At 47.9% G+C, this 18,072-nt stretch overlaps 3 protein-coding genes across 4 annotated transcripts; 2 read left to right on the forward strand and 1 right to left on the reverse strand.

Annotated features, from left to right (window-relative positions):
- Positions 1–563: 563 nt before the first annotated feature.
- Positions 564–5,046, forward strand: Nicn1 (nicolin 1, tubulin polyglutamylase complex subunit). Its single transcript, XM_090323693.1, has 6 exons — positions 564–808; positions 2,241–2,417; positions 2,945–3,058; positions 3,886–3,957; positions 4,567–4,671; positions 4,746–5,046. Exons 1-6 carry the CDS (start codon positions 677–679, stop codon positions 4,785–4,787), a joined length of 642 nt encoding a protein of 213 aa, XP_090179819.1. The 5' UTR covers positions 564–676; the 3' UTR covers positions 4,788–5,046.
- Positions 5,047–5,633: 587 nt separating this feature from the next.
- Amt (aminomethyltransferase) lies at positions 5,634–13,457 on the forward strand. Of its 2 annotated transcripts, none has more exons than XM_090323684.1 (9): positions 5,634–7,472; positions 7,604–7,771; positions 9,016–9,096; positions 10,020–10,151; positions 10,542–10,620; positions 11,346–11,491; positions 11,816–11,996; positions 12,170–12,325; positions 12,427–13,457. In XM_090323684.1, exons 1-9 carry the CDS (start codon positions 7,383–7,385, stop codon positions 12,603–12,605), a joined length of 1,212 nt encoding a protein of 403 aa, XP_090179810.1. In that variant the 5' UTR covers positions 5,634–7,382; the 3' UTR covers positions 12,606–13,457. The 2 variants fall into 2 exon arrangements, with proteins under 2 accessions (XP_090179810.1, XP_090179811.1); XM_090323685.1 differs by having other exon boundaries at positions 7,415–7,472; positions 7,618–7,771.
- Positions 13,458–14,994: 1,537 nt separating this feature from the next.
- On the reverse strand, positions 14,995–17,919 carry Tcta (T cell leukemia translocation altered). The gene is made up of 3 exons (XM_090323701.1): positions 17,476–17,919; positions 16,984–17,038; positions 14,995–15,189 (listed from the first exon to the last, which is right to left on the reverse strand). Exons 1-3 carry the CDS (start codon positions 17,696–17,698, stop codon positions 15,147–15,149), a joined length of 321 nt encoding a protein of 106 aa, XP_090179827.1. The 5' UTR covers positions 17,699–17,919; the 3' UTR covers positions 14,995–15,146.
- Between the last annotated feature and the right edge of the window lie 153 nt (positions 17,920–18,072).

Raw genomic sequence — 18,072 nt, forward strand, 5'->3', positions numbered from 1 at the left:
ATGTAATGACATATATACATATATACATTCACACATATACACATATACACACATAGATATTATATATATTTTATAATGTAATGGCCATTTTTTTTTTTTTTGCCAGTCTTGGGCTTGAGCCCAGGGCCTGAGCACTGTCCTTGGACTTTCTCAAGGCTAGAGCTCTACCACTTGAGCCTCAGCACCACTTCCGGCTTTTTTCTATGTATGTGGTGCCAAGGAATTGAACCCGGGTCTTCATGCATGCTAGGCAAGCACTCTACCACTAGGCCAAACTCCCAGCCCCTGTAATGGCCATTTTTGCCGGCCAATCAGTATGTTCATTTGTGTTTGTGGCTTTACATGCTTTAACTGTTTCAGAAATCCTCAGAGATTAGATCTGCCTAATGTATCCAGGCTTATTTGGATACAGAATAGCTGGGCCGTTGCTCAAGGGAGCCTCGCCCACCGTGGGTTCAAAGGCTCTGGGTGTTGATTGGCTGAAGAAGAACTTCCTCAGTCACTTCCGGTTCCTGGTCCGCCCTGAACATCGCTAATTGGCTGGCCTGACCGAGAGCAAGACATCTTGGGAGTTGTAGTTCTTAGAGAGCCAACCGGGTAGGCAGACTAGAAAGAGTACCTTTGCAGGCTTAAAGCACTTGGTCTTTTTCTGTACGAGGTCTCAGCCGCGGGCACCATGTCCCGAGTATCAGTGCCCTGTCATGTGAAAGGCACTGTAGCCCTGCAAGTGGGTGACATGAGGAACTCCCAAGGTCGGCCTGGCGTGCTGGTCATCGACATCACCTTCCCTAATGTGACGCCTTTCGAGGTGAGAGGCGAGAGCTTGGTGGGCGCGGCCTGGGCTTCGGGGCGGGGTCGATCTGAGATCTTGGGCGTTTCCTAGATGCTGAATCTCTTCAAGGAAAACTTCCCAGGGTGTCTCTGGCCTGGATGAATTAGTTCACCGTGCATTATTGTCTTCTGTATTTCCTGGAACAGAGCTTCTAATCTTGCTCTCTTCAACACCTCTTCCACCCCCACCCCCTCTCCCCACATAGCTGGCACCGAGGTGGTGCTGGAGGTTAACAGTAGTGAACCAAACAGAGATCCTTTGATTTCTGGCCACAATTGTTTACATTCCCAAATCTCCTTCCTTCCCCTCTGCTGGAGATCAGAATGAAACTTATCCCTTTTCCATGACTCCCAATCTCCCATCTCCAGTGGCACTTCCATATTAACTAACAGAGGCTGGAAACTGAGGGCCGGGAAGGTGGCGTAGTAGTAGAGTGTTTGCCTAGCATACATGAAGCCCTGGGTTCAATTCCTCAGGACCACATACACAGAAAAAGCTGGAAGTGGCGCTGTGGCTCAAGTGGTAGAGTGCTAGCCTCCAGCAAAAGAAGCTCTTTCCTCACTGCTACCTGGGAAATCTGACCCTGGAAAACTTTAGATAACTAGGTTTAAGGAGGAGCCTATGTCATGTGCTTGTTGTTGTTATACATTACGTTTACATTACCTTTCTTGGTCTAGTTGGCCTCCCTTGTACTTTCAGTTTTGTGTGCCAGGCCTGGAGCTTGGACTCAGGGCCTGGCCACTGTCCTTCAGCTTCTTTTGCTCAAGGCTAGCACTTTACCACTTGAGCCACAGTGCCACTTCCAGCTTTTTCTGTGTATGGTACTGAGGAACTGAACCCAGGGCTTCATGTGTTCTAGGGAAGCACTCTACCACTAAGCCACATTCCCAGCCCCTCCCTTGTATTTTTAGTTGACCTCATATACACTTTGTACTTTTTTTTTTTTGCCAGTCCTGTGCTTGAGCTCAGGGCCTGAGCACTGTCCTTGGACTTTCTCAAGGCTAGAGCTCTACCACTTGAGCCTCAGCACCACTTCCGGCTTTTTTCTATGTATGTGGTACCGAAGAATCTAACCCAGGTCTTCATGCATGCTAGGCAAGCACTTTAACCACTAGGCCAAACTCCCAGCCCCCACTTTGTACTCTTTTAAGATCAGGGCTGTGACTATCTTTTGGATATGTGGCAAGATTTATTGTTCTGGTTTATATTTGTGACTTATTCATCTGTGAGAAATTAGAAGTGCAAAACTGTCTTTGGGTCCTACTGGTTTTTTTTTTTTGTTTGTTTGTTTGTTTTTTAGCAGAAGAGTATATTCCACAAGAAATGAAGTGATAGGATCCTGGTCTCTTGGCCGCTCATCCTGGTTCTAATTTGTCATGAGGAACTATTGCTCTGATGTGTGCTCTAGTTGCAGGAGATCACATTTAAAAATTACTACACAGCCTTTTTGAGCATCCGTGTCCGTCAACATACCTCAATGCACACACCAGCCAAGTGGGTGACCTGTCTGCGGAACTACTGTTTGATGCCTGATCCACACGGCGAAGAGGGAGCCCAGGATTATGTATCACTGTTCAAGCACCAGGTTAGCTGGGCCACCATATGGCCAGGACCATGTGAAGTGGCTTGGGGAATGGGCCAATGTAAAAGGAAGAAAAAGGAAGCAAGACCTGGCTGGGTTGTGGCTTCTAGGAAAGTACCTTAGAGGGATTACTTTTCTTTCCTTCTCAGAGGAAGGAAGGGGACATTATTTGGACAGGAACTGTTATTTAGGAAGTTCTTGATATACTGTTATTTAGGAAGTTCTTGGGCATTGAGCTTTTTGTTTTGTTTTTATGCCAGTCCAGGGCCAGGGTGCTGACCTTGAGCTTCCTATATCTCAAAGCTAGTACTTTACCAGTTGAGCCACAGCACCATTTTCAACTTGTGCTGAATAGTTTATTAGAGTTAAGAGTCTCATGGGCTTTCCTGTCCAGGCTAGCTTTGAACCATGATCCTCAGATTTTAGCCTCAGTAGCTAGGATAACAAGCATGAGATATCAGTACCTGGCTTGAGCTAGGTTCTTATTGGGTCCTTTTTATATGTGTGTGTGTGTGTGTATTCTGTATCAGATGCTGTGTGACATGTCCAAAATACTGGAGCTGCGTCTGATTCTCCGGCAACCATCACCACTATGGCTGACTTTCACAGTAGAAGAACTACAGATCTACCAACAGGGACCAAAGGTTAGTGGCTAGCCCCAAATTGTTGGCTGGCCTATTTGACCAAGAGTCTTTCACTCATGGTTAGGAAAGCTAAAATAGTATGGTGAGGATAATGAGACTCAAAAAAAAAAAAAAAATGCAGCCTTAGGGCTGGGAGTTTGACCTCGTAGTAGAGTGCTTGCCTAGCATGCACGAAGACCCGGGTTTGATTCTTTGCTACCACATACATAGAAAAAGTTGGAAGTAGTGCTGTGGCTCAAGTGGTAGAGCTCTAGCTATGAGAAAGCCCAAGGACAGTGCTCAGGCCCTGAGTTCAAGCCCCAAGACTGCTAAAGCAAAAGCAAAGCAAAACAAAACAGAAAGACTTCATTGAAGTTAAGGTGTAAATACTACAATTTCATAGTAGGGGATAAGGCTCTAAGCTTGAACACTAGTAGCTCACTTTTGTAATCCTACGTACTAGGGAGTCTGGGATCTAAGGATTGAAGTTCAAAGCCAATCCAGGCACAAAAGTCCTTGAGACCCTTATCTCCAATGAACCACCAAAAAACCAGAAGTGGCGCTATGGCTCAAAGCGGTAGAGTGCTGGTCTTGAGAGGAAGAGCTAAGGGACCACGCCCAGGCCCAGAGTTCAAGCCCCATGACCTACCAAAAAATAAAATAAAATAAGGAATAAAGTCTGTCTTCTGTGTTTCCCTTATGTATAGCAGATCTTAGTAGTTTGCTATCCTCTTGGGCTTATGTGGACCCCCTAAAGAGGATTTTTCCTGTGTCTAAATAAAGACCTTTCTTTGTGCTTCAAGAGTTCTGCTCTAGCTCACTCAGGACAATATGCCTTTGCTTTGCAGAGCCCCTCTGTGGCCTTCCCCAAATGGCTCTCCCACCCTGTGCCCTGTGAACAAGCTCCTCCACTCTCTGAGGTAAGCTCTCACCCTGGGTAAGAACCATGGGGAAATTATTCTGGTCCAGCATATGCATAGGTGAACTCCTGGAGTATGGCTTAGTGGTAGAGTCCTTGCCTAGCATGCATAAAGCCCTACGTTCAATTCCAAAGTACCAAATACACAGAAAAAGCTGGAAGTGGTGCTGTGGCTCAAGTGGTAGAGGGCTAACCTTGAGCAAAAGAAACTCAAGGACAGTGGCCAGGCCCTGAGTTCAAGCTCCAAGACTGGCCAAAAATAAATAAGTAAAATAAAATAAAATAAAAAAGAATTTGGAGCTTGATTCAGGACCTTTGTTTCAAACTGCGACATTTCGGTTGTGGGGTTTGAACTCTGGGCATGGGCGTGGTCCCTGAGCTCTTCAACTCAAGGCTAGCCCTCTACCACTTTGAGCCAAGCACTACTTCTGGTTTTCTGGTGGTTCATCGGAGATAAGAGTCTCATAGACTTTTGTGCCCTGGCAAGTTTTGAACCGTGATCCTCAGATCTCAGCCTCCTGAGTAGCTAGGAGGACAGTCTTTAGCCACCAGTACCCTCTAAGGGTACTAAGGGGAGACTCATGTCTATTGACTCTTCCTTTCTGAGCAGGATCTTCCAGACCCCAGCAGGGTATCCTCAGAAGTGCAGCAGATGTGGGCATTGACAGAGATGATCCGAGCCAATCATACTGTCACAAGGATTGGCCGCTTTGATGTGAGTGATTACCTCCCCCTGCTTGGCTTGCATTGCCCAGAGCAAGTCAGAACTGATCATCTTTTCTGTTGCAGGTGGACGGTTGTTATGACCTGAATTTACTTTCTTACACTTGAATGGAAGATACTACCTGAGATATTGACCCACCAAGGCTTGGTTTGAGCCAACAGAGACAGACGCCTTTTCCTTGTGTATTTTGAGTATTGCCTGACTGTGTGTTTTGTCTGAGCCACACTCACAGATTCAAAACTCTCCCAGCTCACTCTATAGCTTCAGTATGAGTTCCTGATGGGGGTAGCACTGTGTCTTTATTGGCTGTAATGCAATCCGTTCTCCTACTCTGAAAATATAAAAGAAGAATGCTTATTAAGAATACTTACTGGGCCTGGGAATGTGGCTTAATGGTAGAATGCTTGCCTAGCATGCATGAAGCCCTGGGTTTGATACCTCTGTACCACATATACACAAAAAAGCCAGAAGTGGGACTATGGCACAAAGTGGTAAAGTGCTAGCCTTGAGCAAAAAAAGCTCAGGGACAGTGCCCAGCCCCTGAGTCCAAGCCCCAGGACTGGGGAAAAAAAAAAAAGTAACAACTCACTAAGAATATTAAGAATCAAGAGTGCTCTCAAGCGCTCTGCCCCTCCACCTGCCTGTCTTCTTGCTTGATTCCCCACCCTGCGTGCAGAGAACTCGGATGCCTTGCTGTCACCCAAATGCTAGGAAGCTCAGGGAAACTACTTCCAGGTCCTTCGTCTGTTTCCTCTGGTTGTCCCCTCTCCTCCCCTCTCCCCTCCTCTCCTCTCCTCTTCTTCCCTTCCTTTCTTGTATTATTATTTTTTTCTGTTTTGAGGCTTGCCCACGTGGTTTCTGAGCATTTGATCTCAAGACTAGTGCTCTCCCAGGTGGTTTTCTGGTGGTTTATTGAAGATCAGAGTCTCACAGACTTTTCTGGCCCAGCAGCCTTTGAACTATGACCCTTAGATCTCAGCCTTCTGAATAGCTAGGTATGATAGAGGTGAGGCACTGATGCTTGGCCCCTTTTCCTTTCTTATACCCACAAACACATTTTTGCTTTCAACTCTTCTGTTGCCTGCCTAAGTGACAGAAGTGGGGATTTCAGTAGCCAGTGTCCCCTTAGGGAAAGGGTTTCCGGCAATGCTGGGGCCACTGAATGACCATTTGACACAGTCCAAAACATATCCACAGCTGTTGGTTTTTTTCTTTTCCTTTCTTTTTTCTCTCCCACATGTGTTCTTTCAATTGCTTCTTTCCAGTCAGGCTTCAAATCATGAAAGATCAAAGGTTGATGGTGATGGGGTCCAAATAGTTTCTCAGGGGTGCCTTTGAGAGACTGAGTTTCTCCATTATCCCAGCCCAAATGTGATGTAGGCTCTACTTCCTTCCCATGTTACAACACTACTTCTCTCTACTTATTCCTGGCTTTGCTCTCGGGGGCTGTGACAAAGCAGTGTCGCAAGATGTCTCAGCCCTGAGAATGAAGTCACACATAGGGGTGGGGCAGTTTTCTGGAGGAAAATGAAGTCATCTTTTGGTGGCCATCTTCCCTTCCTACCACTCAGCCTTTTATTTCATTTTGTGGGTTGTGGGGCTTGAACTCTGGGCCTGGGTCCTTTACCACTTTGCGCCACCGTGCCACTTCTGGTTTTCACAGTGGTTCGTTGGAAATAAGAATCTCATGAACGTTCATACCTAGGTTGGCTTAGAACCACCATCCTCAGAACTCAGCCTCCAGAGTAGCTAGGATCACAGACATGAGCCACCAACGCTTGGCTCAGTCTTTTCTTTCTTTTTTTTTGTAGGTGTTGGATCATTTATTCAGCCCCAGTCAATTTTTGTTTTTGTTTTTTGAGTCCTGGGACTTGAACTCTGGGCCTGGGCACTGTCCCTGAGCTCTTCTGCTCAAGGTTACTGTCCTAAGCCTGGAGCCACAGCCCCACTTCCCGTTTTCTAGAGATTAATTGGAGATAAGAGTCTCACCTTCTTTAGTGCCTGGGCTGAACCCTGATCCTCCAATCTCAGCCTCCTGAGTTGCTAGGCTTACAGGCATGAGCCACCAGGCCCGGCCTAGCCCCAGTCAGTTTTTACAAAAGGGGTGATGCTTATGTTCAGTGGGCGTGCCTCAGTGCAAGAGGACCACAGTAGGGTGAGCAAGTGACAGTTACGGCTCCGGGCACAAGGCCTGATGTACCGCAATAAATATTTGTGGAATGCATGACTCCTGCTGGCTGCTAGTGTCTTGCATCATGGGAGGGCCAGAGACCTTAGAGAAGCCGGGCTATAGTGCTAATGTCTCACTCCAGCCGGTTACACAGTCTGCTGACCTTTCCATCCCCACCCCCATTTGACCTGAATGTGTAATTCAAGACTTTTAGTCCAGGGTAGAACTTTGACCCTCAGGAAGCTAAGCTGGTTCATTGTGAGGAGAATTGGTAGCCCCCAGCTCTTGAGTCTGGGCTGAGTCCATTGTAGATTGTCTAACCTGTTTTGAATAGCCGGAGGGAAGAGCCTCAAAGCTGAGTGGCTACATTTGCAGCTAGGAAGCTCAGCCTGCCCTCCAGGCTTCCCTCCTCTTCTGATCCCCTGCGGACTCCAGAGACCTGCCCTCTAGCCCCTGCTCTGGACTACATCTCCCAGCGTGCCTAGCACTGTGGTATCCTCAGTGTGCCGTCTGCACCAGTTGCTGGTGGACAATGCTGCGGGCTGTGAGCTTTGTGTCCTCTCTTGGCTTTCGACTGACAGCACTCCCCTCAGTCCGAGGCCGTCCACTCAGTAGTGCCCAGGTGGGATAAAGGGTGCTGGGATTAGATGTCGATCTGGTGGGGGGCGGGGAAGGCAGGAAGTGTGGTGGGGAGGTTTCTGGTGCCTGAGGCCCCCAGGGATGGTGCCTGGCACTAAGACTGACTGTCCACAGGATGTGCTTCGTAGGACTCCTCTCTATGATTTCCACCTGGCCCACGGTGGGAAAATGGTGGCATTTGCCGGATGGAGTCTGCCTGTGCAGTACCAGGAAAGTCACATTGATTCACACCTACATACACGCCGGCACTGCTCACTCTTTGACGTGTCCCACATGCTTCAGGTAAGGCATGAGGAGTGATCAATCATCAAACTTTTCTCCTTATCCACAGTGCTAGGCTCCTCAGCTTTAGTTGCTTGGAGGTAGAATTCCAAGATATTCTTCCCACAAGAGTTAGAGGTTTTATTTTTATCTTAGTGTCACTTGTGGGGCTTGAATTCAGGGCCTGGGCCATGTCTCTGAGCTTTGTTGCTCAAGGCTAGTGTATTATCACTTTGAGCTACAGCTCCGCTTTCACATTTAGAGATAAAAATCTCAAGGACTTGCTAGTCTGGGCTGGCTTTGAACTGTGATCCCCTGATCTCAGCTTCTTGATTAGCTAGGATCAGAGGTTTGAGCCACCAGCACCTGGTTTAGAGGTCTCTCTTTTTTATTTAAAAAAATTGTGGGGGATTGCTGTCAGTCTTGGGCTTCAACTCAGGGCTTGTGTTACCTAATACTTTAGCTTTTTCTTCTTTTTCTTTCTTTCTTTCTTCTTCTTCTTTTTTTTTGGTGGGTCATGGGGCTTGAACTCTGGGCCTGGGTACTGTCTCTGAGCTCTTCTGCTCAAGGCTACTGCCCTACCCTTGTGCCAAGCCTCACTTCTCATTTTTCTAATTTTCTAGAGGTTAACTGGAGATAAGAGTCTCAGGTCCTTTTGTGCCTGGGCTGGCTTTGAACCTTGATCCTTAGATCAATAGCTAGGATTACAGTTGTGAGCCAGCCACTGTGCCCCGCTTACTTTAAGCTTTGTCTGCTGAAGGTTTGTGCTCTACCATTTCAGCACACCTCCACTTAGAACTTTTTGCTGGCTAATTGGAGATAAGATTCTTAATGGGGTTTTCCTGCCTGGACTGCCTTTCAATTGATCCTCTGATCCTCAGATCTCGCCCTCCTGAGTAGCTAAGATTCCCAGCCTGTGCCAATGATATCCTGTGAGTTAAGAGGCTTTGGGGATATGTGGGATTGACTATGGAGCCCAGGAGCCCAGGGGCTTTGAAATACAATTCTCAGATCGCAGCCTCCTGAGTAGCTAGGATTCAAGATGTGAGCCACCAATATCCAGCTCTAATGTGCAAGGCTAACACTCTTACTACTTGAGCCACAGCACCACTTCTGGCTTTTTCTGCTTATGTGCTTAGTGAATTGAACCCAGGACTTCATGCATGCCAGGCAAGCACTTTACCACTAAGCCACACTTCCAGCCTGCTAATGGCTTTCTGAATGGCAGTTCTTGTACAGGCCTAAGCTTTCAATACCTTCTCTAGACCAAGATATTTGGTTGTGACCGAGTGAAGCTCATGGAGAGTCTAGTGGTTGGCGACATTGCGGAGCTAAGGCCAAACCAGGTGGGTCCTCCTTTGTGTTGTTTTGTGGGTCATGGAGCTTGAACTTGGCCTGGGAGCTGTCCCTGAGCTCTTCAGCTCAAGGCTACCACCCTACCCTTGAGCCAGGCCTCACTTCCGTTTTCTAGAGACTAATTGGAGTTAAGAGTCCTTGGTCCTTTTAGGTCCTTTTGTGCCCGGGCTGGCTTTGTACCCTGATGCTTAGATCTCAGTCTCCTGAGTAGCTAGGATTACAGGCATGAGAGCCACCACACTGACTCCTTTGTTTTGTTTTGTTTTGTCTCCTTTGGTGGTTTGGGAGTTATCACTCAGTGTCTTATACTTGCTTAGCTGATTATCAGAAGTCACCCCTGCCTTTTTTTTTTTTTTTTTTTTTGCCAGTTCTGGGGACTGAACTCAGGGCCTGATCACTGTCCTTGGGCTATCCTCAAGGCTAGTGCTCTACCACTTGAGCCATAGAACCCCTTCCAGTTTTTTCTGTGTATGTGGTACTGAGGAATCGAACCAAGGTTCTCATGCATGCTAGGCAAGCACTCTACCTCTACCACTAGGCCAAACTCCCAGCCCAGAGATTCTCCTATCTGGTGGGAGAGAAGCTAAGGACATTCTTACAGTATTTGGGAGCTATTGCTATAGAATCCTGTGGGAACATAAAGATGCACTTTAAAGCTTTTATCCTGGGGGTGTATGGTCCTAGGTATCATTGATTAAGTATGAGATTTGGGGAAGGGGTTTTCCAAGGGGGAAAGGGAGGTAAAAATCATGAGGATTAAAAACATTGGATTTGAGTTCAGCCTTGAACTTTGTCTCCATAACCCTTTGCACAAAGGTTCATATGGTGCTTGAGTGGGTTCAAGGGTCTGTCTGGCTTAACCTTGACCTTGATTAATGGACCTGAAGGCAAAGATGTTCTCCTTTGGTGCCAGGGGACATTGTCATTGTTTACCAATGAAGCTGGAGGCATCTTAGATGACTTGATAGTGACCAATACGTCTGAGGGGCACCTCTATGTGGTATCTAATGCTGGCTGCTGGGACAAGGACTTGACCCTTATGCAGGTAAGTCCCTCTGTGTGCTAGTCACTTTGTTTTCCTTGTTCATAAAGCGGAGTCCTTATGATCTAGGACAGGTCTAATACAGACAAGGGGTTTGGAAAATGGCTCTGTGCATGACTGGAACAGCTATGAGACTTAAGAGCACCCTGGAACATACCAAGGATTGTTGGGGATGGGGGAAGGATTAGGAGGAGGGTGAGAAAACTGGTCTTCTCCCCTTCATGAACACCCTCTGGTGATGGTATACCTGAGCTTAGGTCATCTGTACCATTTAGTAGCTATGTGTCCTTATAAGACCTCTCTCATTGACTAGCTTTGTTGTGTCCAGCCTATGGAAGAAGCTTAAGAAGTGATTCCAAAAAACTGATATGGTATTTCTGCTTTTCATTTCAGGACAAGGTCAAGGAGCTTCAGAAGAAGAGCTGTGATGTGGACCTGCAGGTGGTGGATAATGCTCTACTAGCCCTGCAAGGTGAAGTGGCCAGGCTGGGTTGGGAGATACCTTCCTGATTACATTTATCATTAAAAGAGGAAGTGATGGGGCTGGGAATGTAACTTAGAGGTAGAGTGCTTGCCTAGCATGCAGGAAGCCATGGGTTCAAGGCCTCAGTACCATATACACAGGAAAAGCCAGAAATGATGTTGTAGCTCAGGAATGGTAGAGTGCTAGCCTTGAACAAAAAGCTCAGGGAACTGGGTGTGGTGGCTCATGCCTGTAATCCTAGCTACTCAGGAGGTTGAGATCTGAGGAGGAACTTGGTTCCAAGCTAGCCTAGGCACTACAAAGCTCAGAGACTCCTATCTCCAAATAATCACTAGAAAATGGTAGGGTGGTAGTCTTAAGGTGAAGGGTTCAGGGACAGCGCCCAGGTCCAGAGTTCAAGCCCCATGGCCCACAAAATAATAATAATAATAATAAAAAAGAAAAAAAAAAAGAAGTTCAGGGACAGTGCCCAGGACCCAGGACTATCCCCCCCCCCAAAAAAAAGGAAGTAATGAATATTTATGCACTGTAATTTTCAGCTAGGTATTTTCCCTTTCACCCATATTTCACAAGGCTCCATGGGCTAGGGGCAAGGTCAATTTCTCCCACTTTAGAGTATGACTTGTTCAGGTCTTGTGGTTCCCTAAGAATGCCGGTCTAGATGTGAGGAGTGCTGGGACAAGGACACTTGGTTATTGGTTCCCTCGGTCCAGGCCCCACGGCAGTTCAGGTGCTGCAGACCGGTGTATCAGATGACCTGAGGAAACTGCCATTTATGACCAGTGCTGTGATGGAGGTGTTTGGCGTGTCTGGCTGTCGTGTGACCCGCTGTGGCTACACAGGAGAGGATGGTGTAGAGGTATGTTAAGAAATGGGCTGTTGGGTACTACTAGTTCAAGACTATCATCCTAGCTACTCAGGAGGCTGAGATCTGAGGATTGCAGTTCCAAGCCAGCCTGGGTGGGAAAGTCTGTAAGGCTGTTATCTCTAATTAATCACCAAAAAAAAAAAAAAAAAAAAGCCAGAGTGGCTCAAGTCGGGGAGAGCACTAGCCTTGAGCACAGAAGTTCAATGACAGCACTCAGGCCCTGAGTTCAAGCCCCAGGACTGGCCAAAAAGAAAAAAGATTGCAAGGCACAAACCTGGGGCCAACTGCTTACTCGCTCTCTGATTTTCCATGCAGATCTCAGTACCAGCAGCTGAGGCAGTCCACCTGGCAACTGCTCTGTTGAAAAACCCAGAGGTAAAGCTAGCAGGGTTGGCAGCCCGGGACAGCCTGAGACTGGAGGCAGGTCTCTGCTTGTATGGAAATGACATTGATGAACATACCACACCAGTGGAAGGCAGCCTTAGTTGGACACTGGGTAAGCTGGGCTAACATCCTAGGGGGTCCTATAGTTTAGAGTGATCTGGGGAGGAATGAAGATTGGAAGAGCCCTCGTGAAGATGCCTAGATGCTTGGTAGAAGCTATTTGGGGTTCTTTGTAGTGAGAACCTCTTATGTACTGTGGCTTAGGTCTGATGTATTCTGTTCCAGGGAAGCGCCGCCGGTCTGCTATGGACTTTCCAGGAGCCAAGGTCATTTTGCCTCAACTGAAGGGCGAGCTGCAGCGGAAGCGTGTAGGGTTGATCTGTGAGGGGGCCCCGATGCGGGCACATAGTCCCATTTTGAGCCCAGAAGGCACTGTGATTGGTAAGGTGGTTCAGGGAAATGGTGGGGGGGCCTTGTCTTTTCTCCACGAAAGGTGGGCACATTGGTAGCGTGGTGATAATCCCTGGCCTATGCCTGGACAGGTACTGTGACAAGTGGCTGTCCCTCACCTTGCCTGAAGAAGAACATGGCGATGGGTTATGTGCCCTCCAAATTCAGCAAGCCAGGGACACAGCTGCTTGTAGAGATTCGGCGGAAGCAGCAGATGGCTGTTGTCAGCAAAATGCCCTTTGTGCCCACCAACTACTACACCCTCAAGTGAGGATGCCTCAGGGGAGGGCTCTCCCCTTCTAGGATTCTTGCCCCTGGAAGGAATCATACAAGACTTAAGTCAGGACAGTGAGGCAGAAATTTAATGGGAATGGGCAATTGAGTAGTTTGCTTTAGTTGAATGGAAGGGACTATCCCATACTGTCTCCAAAATAATCTACTCCAGCTTCACGACCCCCACTTTTTGGGGGGAGGGGGTCTGAATTCTGGACCTGGGCACTGTCCCTGAGCTCTTCATCTCAAAGGCTAGTGCTCTACCAATTTGAGCCACCATGCCACTTCTGGTTTTCTGGTGGTTCATTGGAGATAAAAAGTCTCATGACTTTCCTGCCTGAACTGGCTTTGAACCTTCATCCTTAGATCTCAGCCTACTGAGGAGCTAGGATGACAGGTATGAGCCACCGGCACCCAGCTAAAGGACCCCCACTTCTCAGTGTGAGATTAGCTTACCCTATATCCTGGTTTGTTCTGACCCTGCTCACCTTTGTGGAGAAGTTTAACACCTGCCAAACACTACCTTACCAAGGTTTCTCATGTTTCAAAGGGTTATTGCCATGGAGAGTGTGGGCTTCAGGCTAGCTGACCCAGCTCCACTTTGCTTTCCATGAATACACCCTCTTGCCTCTTTCTGAGCAGAAAATGAATCCTGACACACAGTGTTGGCAGTTATCCCTGTGTGTAAACTTAGGGATGGCTGAGCGATCACAGACTCATCGTTCCACATTCCTCATCTGTTGCCTAGTAGCGAGCCACAGCAGGCTCACTACCTGGGTTAACTTGAAATCTGAGCCTGTAACTGGATTTGAATCACTAGTGAAGGAAATTAAACGGGGCTTCTTTCCTTGTCATGGTCATTATCATCATTTTTTTTCGTCTACAGGGTTTGTGGGGTGCCAGTCCAACAATTCTTGTCTTTCCAAGCCCCCCAGGACAAGCATGGAAAAGGCTCTTGAGGGGGACTAGATCTGTAACTAATTGGGGGGTGGGGTGGGTGGGTTTGGTTGACTCAATGGACATAAAACCCAGAGTTCAAAAATAACAAATGGGGTGTTTCACCTATTGGGTACCTCTCTACTCTGCCAACTGTAGCATTTGGGGTCCTGAGGGCAGAGCCTCCAGCACATTGCCTGTCACCAACTGCCTCTTGGCATGCACATTTGACCTCTTTGGAATAACCACACAATGGATGCATTTCTGTGTTTAATAAGCCACATCTTCAGTTGAGCCTGGGGTGCCATGGGAGATCCTGATTCTGTGTAGAGGTATTGGAGGATGGGCCTGGGGATATGAGAAACATCCTCCCCCTAGTCCAGTGATGTCTCTCCACTAGGTATGTGTACATGATGAGTTTGGTGCTGTCTTCACTTCTAGTGCACCTGCCCTAAAGTGTGCCTAGTCAGAGGTTACCAGATGGACTGTGTGTGACATCTTAGAGAATAAGCAAGCTGTGGGACAGTGAGGTAGCTGGTGGTCTAGCAGAGGCAGGCAGAAAATAAAGCAATTAGGGAAGGTGTCAGGTGCAGACACACATAATGCCTGTAGGACTACTGGGGTGGGGCATTTGTCTCCTCCCGCTTTGAAACCTCCTCTAAATCCATTGGCTGAAGGAAGTCTAGACCATGTGAAACTGCCTGGTCTTTGACTCTTCCCCCCCCCTCCTCCCACAGAGTACCAGGGGCTGAAATGTTGCTAGTAGTGAGGCTCTTGTTTGTCTAGATAGAAACTGATGAGGCTCTAGGATATGATGGATGAATGGCTTAGTATATCCCCACGAAGTGGGTAAGGTAAAGACCCTAAAATCTGGTACCTAAGATAGGGGACTGGAAGGCCACCCTAGAGGTTCATTTTGTGAGTGTTCTCTCTTTCAGGCACCTGTCTCTCCTCCAAGAATAGATAAGGTCAGTTGGGAAATATTTTTTTTTTCCCCTCCTGGCTCATACTTGGAGCTCTAGTTGGGCCAGAGAGGTGGGTATTTGGGGTCTCTATGTGGATAGTGCCAATAAAGACACTTTTGCCTTATGTGTGGTCAGTTAAGTATCATAGAGTAGAAGGCATGGCCCATGCTAGGGTTACTTGCCTCTCCTGCCAACAAAGCAAAACACCAAGGAAATTCAGGGCTTAGAGGGGAGCAGACTTTCCTTCCAAACCACAGAACTGGTCAACTTTAGGCTTCCTCTGAGAAGGGCAAATCCCTTTAAGGTCACATTCACCCGAGGGGTGAAAAAGATAGGGAAAAAAGCCAAGACAGAACAGGGACTAGTAGCTTCCCCAACTGAAAGGCTTCTCTTGAGCTCTAACTCCTGAGAGAATATGTCATCTCTCCTTAAGGCACTGAGACCAGGGGAGAGGCAAACTCTTCACTTGCCTAGTGCATGGGCTGTCGGGAACAAGGCTAAAGGCAATTGAAGCATGCCCTGCAAGCGCTGAGTGACTTTCAGCCCCCAACCCTGAGCCCTCTGCAGTCGTTCTCCCAGGATCTAGGAGCCAGCAGATCCATTGATGACTCTGGAGGCCCTTCTGCTGCTGTCTTCCCTTATTCTCTGTGAGTTTTGACAGGCTCATTTGCTGCCATCTCCCTGAAAGTGGTGGAGAGAAGAGAGAGGTTATTTCATGGGCATTGGAATACTCTCCTCAGCCTCTTGAGCGCTAAGCTAAGCTCTGTAAAGCTGCATTACAATCTAGTCTTTATTTATTTATTTACTAATTTATTTTGTTAGGCCTGGGTGCTGTCCCTGAGCTGTTCAGCTCAAGGCTACTGCTCTACCATTTTGGGTCACAGTATCACTTATGGTTCTCTGATGGTTCATGGGAGATAAGAGTCTCAAGAGTCTCACAAATTTTCCTGCCCAAGCTGGCTTTGAACCATGATCCTCAGATCACAGTTTCCTGAGCAGCCAGGATTACAGGTATGAGCTACATGTAAGCATCAGGACTTGAACTCAGGGCCTTGTGCTGTTATTTGGCTTTCATCTTTATAGCTGATGCTGTCTGCTACTTGAGCCAGGTCTCTAGTCATAATCTAGACTTTTCTTTATGGGTCTTCCACAGCCTACTCTGGGCCCACCACTTTACCCTTGCAGACCCACTCTTCCTGGTTTCCTAACTTACGACATTGCCAGCCATTCTCAGTTGGCTAAAACAGAACCCAGCTCAGTAGCAGTCTTCTGAAAGCCTCTTGCCTGTACTTTATCTACATCATTAGGCAAACTTTTTTTTTTTTTTGGCCAGTCCTGGGGCCTGAACTCAGGGCCTACACACTGTCTTTGAGTGTTTCTCAAGGCTAGCACTCTACCACTTGAGCCACAGCATCACTTCTGGCCTTTTCTGTGAATGTGGTTCCCAGAAATTGATCCTAGGACTTCATACATGCTAGGCAAGCACTCTATCACTAGACCACATTCCTAGCCCTAAGCAGATGTTTTCTATGCCAGTAATAGGGCTTGGACTCAGGACCTTACACACTCATGTGGTTTTTCACTCGAGGTTGGCATTCTTCTGCTTGAGCTCCACCTCCAGTTCTGGCTTTTTTGGTGGCTAATTGGAGCTAAGAGTTTCATGGACTTTTCTGCCTTGGCTAGCTTTGAATTGAGATCCTCAGATCTCACCTTCTAGGGTAATAAGGAACACAGGCATCACAGGCATGTGTTACTAGTACCTGACTAATACACACACACACACACACACACACACACACACACTATATATATATATATATATATATATATTTTTTTTTTTTTTTTTGGAGACAGAGTTTTCTATATTCCCAGACTAGTCTCAAACTATGGAACCCAGACTGATCTTGAACTTAACAATCCCCATACTTCTGTCTGCTGGATGATAGGATTATAAGTATGCGCCTGTTTTTCTTGTGTTATAAGCCCCTGGAAGCCAAGTCTTGGTTGTCCTTGTTTTATGGGTCTACTGTGACTTCTACTATGTGGTAGAGGCTCAGAGATAAGCTGAATGAGGACCCTGATTCGTTGTGTAAGTGAGGAGGCTGAGACAGGATGAGGTCAGCCAATGTGCTAAGAATAGAGCTCTTTCAGAGAGTAGTCACTTGCTTAGAAATGGAGACTCAAAGTTTTCCTAACTCAGAGGCCTTCCAAATGAGGAGCTTGCTCCCAAAAGTCTACTTATCGCTCTGAAATTAAGACAATACCATCATCCACCCAACGGGTTACTGATGAAGAACTACAGATTCTTGTGTCACCCCAACCTGAAACCTAAGCTCTACATCCAGATTTGAAGGATGCTTGCAAAGACCACTTTGCTGGTGGACTCATACTCAGAGAATTCCTCCCCCTGTCACCAGCACAGGAGTGTCCTCTGTCTGCTAAGCCTGAGGGTGGAGTAGGGACAGATTTACTCACCAAGTAGGGAAGTAAGTAGAGCCATCTGGTGTGGATCCATTTTGGCCGCCCAGACCTGGAGGCGCAAACATAACAAAAGGAACAACAAATATTAATCAGTCAGGTTCTATATGGTCACTGTTGCAATGTGATGGGTGGAGTGGAGGGATTTTTTTTGTTTGTTTTTGCCAGTTCTGGGACTTGAACTCAGGGCCTGAGTGCTGTCCTTGGGCTTTCTCAGGCATTCTACCACTTGTGCCTCAGCACCACTTCCAGCTTCCCCCCCCCCCTCCTGTGTATGTGGTACCCAGGAATCGTGCATGCTAGGCAAACACTCTACCACTAGGCCACGCTCCCGGCCCCTGCTGGGGATTCTTCAAAGAGTAAAATGATGGATGGCATAGGTCAGGGACCAAAGTTCTAATGAGGCCCTCGGAGTTCCAGTGGTAGTTTAGGGGGAGCCTGGGGGCCCCCGTCGTCGGTCAGCCCACGGAGGTTCTCAGGGAGCCTCACCTGGGCGGTGATATAACCCGGTCACCGTGTTCCCGTAGAAACCCCACGCCAGCTGGATGCCCAGGAGACTTAACACCAGCCACAGAAGTAGTAGTTTGAAGAGGGTCACGCGCATATCCTGCGCCTCCCACTCCTGGAGGAACTCGCTGCCCAAGGAACCCAGCATGCCCAGCACCGTGGCGGGCAGAGCCTGCAATTCCTGTCCAGACCAAGGCTCCGCCATGACGGGGCCTGCCTCCCAACCCCGGGATTCTGTCACCGTGGTTCCCACTGCGCAGGCGTGCGGTCTTCCGGGGTCAATCCCGTCAACACGCACGCGTAATACCAGGAAGCGAGAGGCCCTACTTCGCTTGCGCGAAGAGTTGGCAGTTTAGGGAGGAGTAGTAAGACCGCGCACGCGCACCTAGCCCCACCCAGCCGACTTAAAGGACGAGTGACTCCCGGAGTATAAAATAGCAACTGGGTCTTTTATAGCCCCAGCGTTCCCGTGATGCCCCGCGCGGCTGCGTTCATTGGTCAAGCTGCGAGCTTGTAGGGCGTGGACGCGCTCCGGAGCAATCGTGGCTGAGCGGTGAGTGTACGCGCGTGCGCGGGACC

Source organism: Megascapheus bottae, chromosome 32, assembly GCF_031878675.1.
Source record: "Megascapheus bottae isolate mThoBot1 chromosome 32, mThoBot2.hap1, whole genome shotgun sequence".
NCBI lineage: Eukaryota > Metazoa > Chordata > Mammalia > Rodentia > Geomyidae > Megascapheus > Megascapheus bottae.

Excerpts from the sequence above, each read along its gene's own strand:
- Nicn1 (XM_090323693.1), top strand. The coding sequence starts at position 677 with ATGTCCCGAGTATCAGTGCCCTGTCATGTGAAAGGCACTGTAGCCCTG. Across the intron at positions 809-2,240 it reads CTAATGTGACGCCTTTCGAG|TTGCAGGAGATCACATTTAA; the intron begins GTGAGAGGCGAG and ends TGTGTGCTCTAG. Across the intron at positions 3,059-3,885 it reads TCTACCAACAGGGACCAAAG|AGCCCCTCTGTGGCCTTCCC; the intron begins GTTAGTGGCTAG and ends TTTGCTTTGCAG.
- Amt (XM_090323684.1), top strand. The coding sequence starts at position 7,383 with ATGCTGCGGGCTGTGAGCTTTGTGTCCTCTCTTGGCTTTCGACTGACA. Across the intron at positions 7,473-7,603 it reads GTCCACTCAGTAGTGCCCAG|GATGTGCTTCGTAGGACTCC; the intron begins GTGGGATAAAGG and ends GACTGTCCACAG. Across the intron at positions 9,097-10,019 it reads CGGAGCTAAGGCCAAACCAG|GGGACATTGTCATTGTTTAC; the intron begins GTGGGTCCTCCT and ends CTTTGGTGCCAG.
- Tcta (XM_090323701.1), bottom strand. The coding sequence starts at position 17,698 with ATGGCGGAGCCTTGGTCTGGACAGGAATTGCAGGCTCTGCCCGCCACG. Across the intron at positions 17,039-17,475 it reads CGGGTTATATCACCGCCCAG|GTCTGGGCGGCCAAAATGGA; the intron begins GTGAGGCTCCCT and ends TTGCGCCTCCAG. Across the intron at positions 15,190-16,983 it reads TCTACTTACTTCCCTACTTG|GGAGATGGCAGCAAATGAGC; the intron begins GTGAGTAAATCT and ends CACCACTTTCAG.